This window comes from Monodelphis domestica, chromosome 5, assembly GCF_027887165.1.
Source record: "Monodelphis domestica isolate mMonDom1 chromosome 5, mMonDom1.pri, whole genome shotgun sequence".
NCBI classification, from domain to species: domain Eukaryota; kingdom Metazoa; phylum Chordata; class Mammalia; order Didelphimorphia; family Didelphidae; genus Monodelphis; species Monodelphis domestica.
This window is the reverse complement of record NC_077231.1, coordinates 50,745,744-50,752,530: the sequence shown is the minus strand read 5'-3', so window position 1 is coordinate 50,752,530 and position 6,787 is coordinate 50,745,744. Positions and strand designations below refer to the sequence as shown.

At 37.0% G+C, this 6,787-nt stretch overlaps 1 protein-coding gene across 1 annotated transcript; it reads right to left on the bottom strand.

Annotated features, from left to right (window-relative positions):
• Positions 1-270: 270 nt before the first annotated feature.
• Positions 271-2,537, bottom strand: LOC100012073 (zinc finger protein 800-like). The gene is given in 3 exon segments (XM_056801003.1): positions 271-567; positions 570-1,875; positions 1,877-2,537. Coding segments are annotated over 3 exon segments (1,995 nt in total). The 5' UTR covers positions 2,405-2,537; the 3' UTR covers positions 271-406.
• Between the last annotated feature and the right edge of the window lie 4,250 nt (positions 2,538-6,787).

The window sequence follows — 6,787 nt, the reverse complement described above, 5'->3', positions numbered from 1 at the left end:
AACTTCTTTGTCAAATAACACCACCAGCAGAGATATTTCCCTCAGGTTGTTTACTGCCTAAAGCTTCTTGTCTTTAAGGAAAAAACAAATATTGCATTTTTTTTTGTTTTTAAATATAGTAAGATGAAACTGTAGACAAATACAAAGATAAGACAAACTATGATGTAGGTAGAATAAGGTTAACTTCACAGCTACTTAAAGTGTTGGAAGAAGCAATGGCCTTAGAAACATGTTGTCTGATGGTTATTAATTTAGTTAAAAAACAGCAGTAACAGTTGAATATTTATGAAAATATTTTTCTTTTTATCCTTATAGTACCATTTGAAGACGTTAGTGGTTCTAACATCAATTTAAAGTCTTTCCACACAAATGAACTCCAAACCTTTCCATACATCACTTGAAGTTATCAGACAAGAGCCTTAGATCTTGTACTTCGGCCTTTGGTTTTATTTCCTTCAGGTGAATTAGAAGCATTTGCCTTGTGAGTTTTCTTATAATGTTCAAGGTAAATCTTTTTTGCAAATGCCTTTCCACACTTATTGCATCTGTGAAGAGAAAAGTTTTTGTAACTTTTACTTCAATGCCAACATCAGCTACTTCATACTTTTTGTTGGGAGAATTAGAAGTTCTATCATGTTTTGAATCATTCTGCTTCGCTTCATCCCTTGGAGGGCCTCTTTTTGCCACTTTATTTAGAACAAAATCAATGGGCTTTTTTATAGCTCTGATCTCTAAACTGGCTGTGATTTTCCCAAGATAACGTGATGATTTTTTGTGAACCACAGTTATGTGCCTTATCACATCATGTTTCCGATGCGTTTCATAAGTGCAAAGTGGACACTTATAGAATTTAACATAAATGTTATTTCCATCTGTGTGCAACTCAATGTGTTTAGTCAAGTTCTGCTTGGAAGTAAATTGGCCTTTACAAAGATTACAGTAAAGCTGCTTGAAGTCAAAGCCAGCTGAAAGTTTTGGTTTCCTGGTTTTTTGCTGGCCACCTGCAGCAGAAGGACTTGTTGATTTAGGGTTGTCCAAGTCTTGCTTAACTTTATTTTTCTGTGCTGCCAGTGTGTTCTTTTTCTCATTTGAATGATTTGTTCCCTTTAATTCATTCTGTGTAGAATGGGTAATAGAAGAGGGTGAAGATTCTACAGAGTCTGATGGTTCAACTTTTACTTTTATTTCTGTGCTGTTGGCAGTATTATTAGGGCCTTTCTCTCTTTTAGAGTTTGTTCCAGAAAGAGTTATCTTGTGAACAATTTGCATATGTCTTTTAAGCATTATTTGTGAACTATATTTCCTCTTGCAAAGAAGGCATTTGCATGCAGTTAAATTGTATTCAGCTTTTGAAGAAGACTTTTGTTTCCACGTCTTAAAAGATTTTTTAGAAGAAACAGTATCCAGGAACAAAGGCTGCCCAGGCTTTGTAGCTATATCAGGAGTAATTGAATCCCTCCTCAGTCCTCTATGAACTTCATCAAAATGCCTCCTTACATTCGCTTTTGTAGCAAAAGATTTTTAACATACTGGACAACTTCTACTCAATGTTACTAGAACATTCTTATTGCATCCTTTAGTAGAAGACTGGTTTGGATTCTTTCGTGTTTCAATGTACTTCTTTAGTTCTTCCATCTTTTTTTTGTGTACTTTCCTAATGTGCCAGAGAATACCACGTCTGGAGTTGAATTCTTTTCTACAAAGACAACAAATCAACTGGTGGCCAAAATCAGAATTATCAGAAGTTTCCAAGTCAGTGTGTGATTCCTGAGGCTGCTCATCAGAAGCTGGTGTTGCTTCATTTGCAACTGTTTCTGTAGGCGGGGGTTCTACAATTTCTACTTCTGCATCTGGAACTGGAGTTGTTTTGGACTGTTTCAGTGTTAGATTCTTGCATCTGAACTTGAGTTTGATCAGGAGAATTACTTGACTCAGTGACCTCAGCTGGGTTATTAGTCCTTGAAATACACTGAAACACTGCATTCTGATTAGTTTCTATGGGTTCTAGCCTAATAATATATTCTCATTTGTCCATGCTTGGATAAATGGCTTCTAGGAGATCATTTATGGCTTGGCTTTGTTTATCATTTACATTAGGAAGGTTGTCATCCATCTGGAGACTTGGAGGGCAGTAGAATTTTTTATGAGTAATTAAATTTGGTAATCCTCTGAAGAGACGGCGACATAATTTACACTCAAAAATTGTGTCCACATCTCTTAATAAAATGTGTTTTAGTTGTTTAGTTCCTGATCGAAAGCATTCAATACTTTGTTGAATGCCAGATTTGGAAGTCTGCAATGGCTGCTGTAACAAAGGAGGATCTCCAGGTTCCAGAATATATACTGGTTCACAGCATCCATGATGATGGTGGTCAGTCTGACAGCAGTTGTCCCTTAGAGGCATTTTCAGTGGGTGCAACCTACTTTCCTTCTACTGTTCGAAGCTCCACATTGCGGCTCTTTCAACTCCCGGAGCTGCCAGGTGGAAGGCAGGCAGGCAGGCCAGCCAGTCGGCCAGGAAGGCCGGTGGCCCCGGGGTCAGTCTAGCATGGGAGGAGGCGGCAGGCACCTGGCACAGCCCTCCGCTGACCCCCGGCAGCAGGAGGCTGGCTGCGGGAGGCATGAGGGGGCGTGGGCCTTGCTCACTCGTCCTCCCGCCTGCCCACCTGCTCCCATCAGAGGGTATTCTTAACATCATCTGGAAAATGTATTGACAATGCAAACCTTATTACTGAACTTCTTTCTGCCATCCAGGTCCCCAAAGCTATAGCTGTCTTTCACTGCTCTGCACATACAGGTGGCACTGACCCTGTCTCCATGGGAAATAACCAAGCAGATATCATATTGCAGAAAAACTAGCAGTCTTAGAAGGTGCTGAATTAATTATGCCACAAACAATTTCTGGTGATTTGGATCTATCCCTTTCTTATAATGACAAGGAAGTGGAAAAATGGAAGAAGAAATATAAAGCAAAACACATAAATGGAGTATGGTTATCATCAGATGGCAAACCCTTACTCCCTAGAGCTTTATATAACCAGATTTGTTACTCTATTCATAAACATGGTCATTTTGGTACCCAATGAATTGTAGATGCTGTTAAAAGAGTATGGATAGCACTGGAATAACTACAATTGCCTCCAAAGTAGGTACAGCTAGTCCTACCTTCCAGGCCTTTAATCAACATGCCTTTCAAGGAAAAGCCTTTGCTGGATGTCCTCTTGCTTACACACCATTTGAGCACCTACAAATTGACTTTATCTCTATGCCAAAAGATGGACAGTAAAAACATGGAGGCAGTCTAGATGCAGGACTCTTCCTCTCTTCAGCACCTACTGATATAGAATACCTCAAAAGACAAAACAAAAAAACCAAAAGAAACCCCACAAATTCATAGGAATGAAGGGACTGTAAAGTCAGGCTCAGCATTGAAGGTATGTGGAATATGGGCATTTCCACACTATAAGGGGGTGAAAAAGTTTCCACCAAAATGTGAGCTGATTTACCTTTGCCCACCCCACCTATGGAGCTAGAGTCAGAGCCAGCATGAACTAGAATCAATGAGTGAGTGAGGGGCATCTCTAGAGCTAGTGAGGGGCACCTCTAGGTCCTTGGCAGCTGATTAAGAACACCAAAGACCTACCCCTGAGAGCAGCTAGACCTGAAAGCCCACTAGGCTGAAGAACAAAGACCTCAATGTCTGTGAGGAGATAGCACAGAGGAGGGCAGCAAACAGTAGAAGTTGCAGAAACTTGAGAGTTGGCCTCAGGCAAAATTCTTGCTCCTTAGCTCCATACACAGAGAGCCTGCTTTCCTCACTCAGATTTCTGACTGGAAAGTGAAGGAAAAACCACCATAGTGATGGCTAACAGTAGCCAGTAACAACTTCCCAACACCAAGAAAAACAAGAAGAAGGGGTTGACCCTGGATAATTTTGCAAAGAAAAAATCCAAATTACAGAGAAAATAGCAGAAGAAATACCAAAAAAACACACCAAAATCTTCCAAAAAATGGAAATTGGCCACAACCTATTAAAGAATTTAAATTGGAGCTTATCAAAAAGATGGCAGCCTTCTGATGAGAAAAGTGGAAAATAGTTCAAAAATAAAATAACAGTTTAAAGGACAAGAAGCCATGAAAAGAAGATTAGACCAAACTAACAAAATGAAAACCAGTATTTAAAGATGAGAATTAGACAGTTGGAAGCCAATAATTTTGCAAAACAGCAAGAATTAATAAAGAAAAGTAAAAAAAAAAACTGAAAACCAATCATGAAGAGATAATTTGAGAATCATTGATCTACCTGAAAAGCCAGAAATAAACAGAAATCTTGACATCATACTGCAAGAAATTATCCAAGAAAAATGCCCTGATACTCTTGAACAAGGGGACAAAAATAGACATTGAAAGAGTTCATAAAACTCCCTCTACATTAAATCTTCAAAAGACAACTCCAAGGAATGTAATTACCAAATTCCAGAGCTTCAAGGCTAAGAAAATTTTGCACGAAGCCAAAAAGAGACCATTCAGATATTGAGGAGCACAAATCAGGATTACACAAGATCTGGCAGCTTACATACTAACAGACCATAAGGCTTGGAATATGATATTCAGAAAGGCAATAGAATTGGGTCTTCAAGCAAGGATCACCTACCCATTGAAATTGACTATATAGTTCCAGTAGAAATTATGGGAATTAAACAAAATAGTATTTGTAAAGAAAAGAACAGAACTAAGTGGCCAGCTTGATATCCAAGCCAAAAAAAAAATCAAGAAAAACATGAAAAGGTAAATAAGAAAGGGGAAAGGGAGAAAATGGTTTTCATTTAAACTTTCTTTTTTATGGATTTCAATAAGATCAAATTCTTTACATTAATATATGGGGAAAATGTTATTTGTAACTCTCAAAAATTATATTTACTATTATAGTGAATAGAAGAATCAGCCACAAGAAAAGATTGGAGTAATAAGTGGTATAAGATGATACACAAAAAAAAAAAGAAAAATGGAGGGGGTAATTGAAGATGGCACCAAGAGAAACTTGAAGAAATAAGATAAATAAGATAATCTTCCTCACAGAAAGAGACAGAAGGGAATGGATGGTGAGGAATACTATTATAAGAAGGAGAGGAAGGGAGTGCTAATAGGTAACATTAAAACCTTACTCTCAGTGAAATCAATTTTGAGAGGGAAGAGCATCTATATCCATTGGGGTATTGAATTCTATCATCCTACAGGGAAAGTGTGAAGTGAAAACTAAGGGGGGAAGGGGCAAAGGGTAAAAAAAAGGGAGGGAAAGACAGTGGGGAGGGAACTTAACAGAACCTAAAAAATTAAGAAGGGAACAAAAAGGGAGGGGGCAGAAAGGGAAGCATATTAAGTCTGGGGATTAGGGGGACTGATTAAAAGCAAACGACTGGTTTAAAGGATATAGCAAAAGAAGAAAGGACAGAACTAGGAGAAGATATCAAAATGCTGGGGAATACACAAGTGGCAATCATAACTCTGAATGTTAATGGAATGAACTTACCCATAAAATGAAAACAAATAGCAGAGTGGATTTGAAACCAAAATCCTACCATATGTTGTCTACAAGAAATACACCTGAGGCAGGTAGACACTCACAAGGTTAGAATTAAAGGTTAGAGCAAAATCTATTGGGCCTCAACTGAGAGAAAGAAGGCAGGTGTAAAAATCATGATATCTGAGAAAGCCAAAGTAAAAATACATCTGATTAAAAGGGATAGGGAAGGTAAATACATGCTGACAAAAGGTAGTATAGACAATGAGGAAATATAAGTAATCAACATGCATGCACCAAATGTATAGCAATCAAAATTCTAAAAGAGAAACTAGTGGAGTTGAAGGAGGAAAAGAATAGTAAAGCTATACTAGTGAGATACCTGGACTTATCACTGAAATCTAGATAAATCAAATCAAGAAATAAATAAGAAAGAGGTAAAAGATGTGAATGAAATCTTTTAAAAATTTAGAGTTAATAGATATATGGAGAAAAGTAAATAAGGACAAAAAGGAATACACCTTCTTTTCAGTAGCACATGATACATTCATAAAGACTGACCATGGACTAGAGCATAAAGACATGACAAAAATGCAGAAAAGCAGAAATAATAAATGCAACCTTTTCAGATCATAATATAATAAAAATAATAATCAGTAAGGGTACATGGAGAGTCAAATAAAAGTTAATTGGAAATTAAATGATATTATTCTACAAAATCGATCAGTTAAAGTACACATCATAGAAACAATAATTGTATTAAAGAAAATGACAATGATGAGACATCCTTTCAGAATCTATGGGATGTAGCCAAAGCAGTACTCAGGGGGAAATTTATATCCGTGAGTTCATATATTAACAAATTAGGGAGGGTCAATGAATTGGACATGCAAATTAAAAAACTTGAAAAAGAACAAATTAAAAATCCACAGATGAAAACTAAATTAGAGATCCTACAAACTAAGGGAGAAATTAATAAAATCAAAAGTGAAAGAACTGTGGAACAAAAAATGAGACTAGAAGCTGGTATTTGGGAAAAACAAACAAAATAGACAAAGTACTAGTCAATCTAATGAAAAATAAAGGAAAGAAGAAAACCAAATTAACAGTATTATAGATGAAAAGGGAGACCTCACCTCTAATGAAGAGGAAATTAAAGCAATCATTACAAACTATTTTGCCCGATGCCCTCCAATTGAGTAATGGCTGAACAAATTCTGGTATATGTTGGTGATGGAATACTATTTTGCTCAAAGGAACAATGAA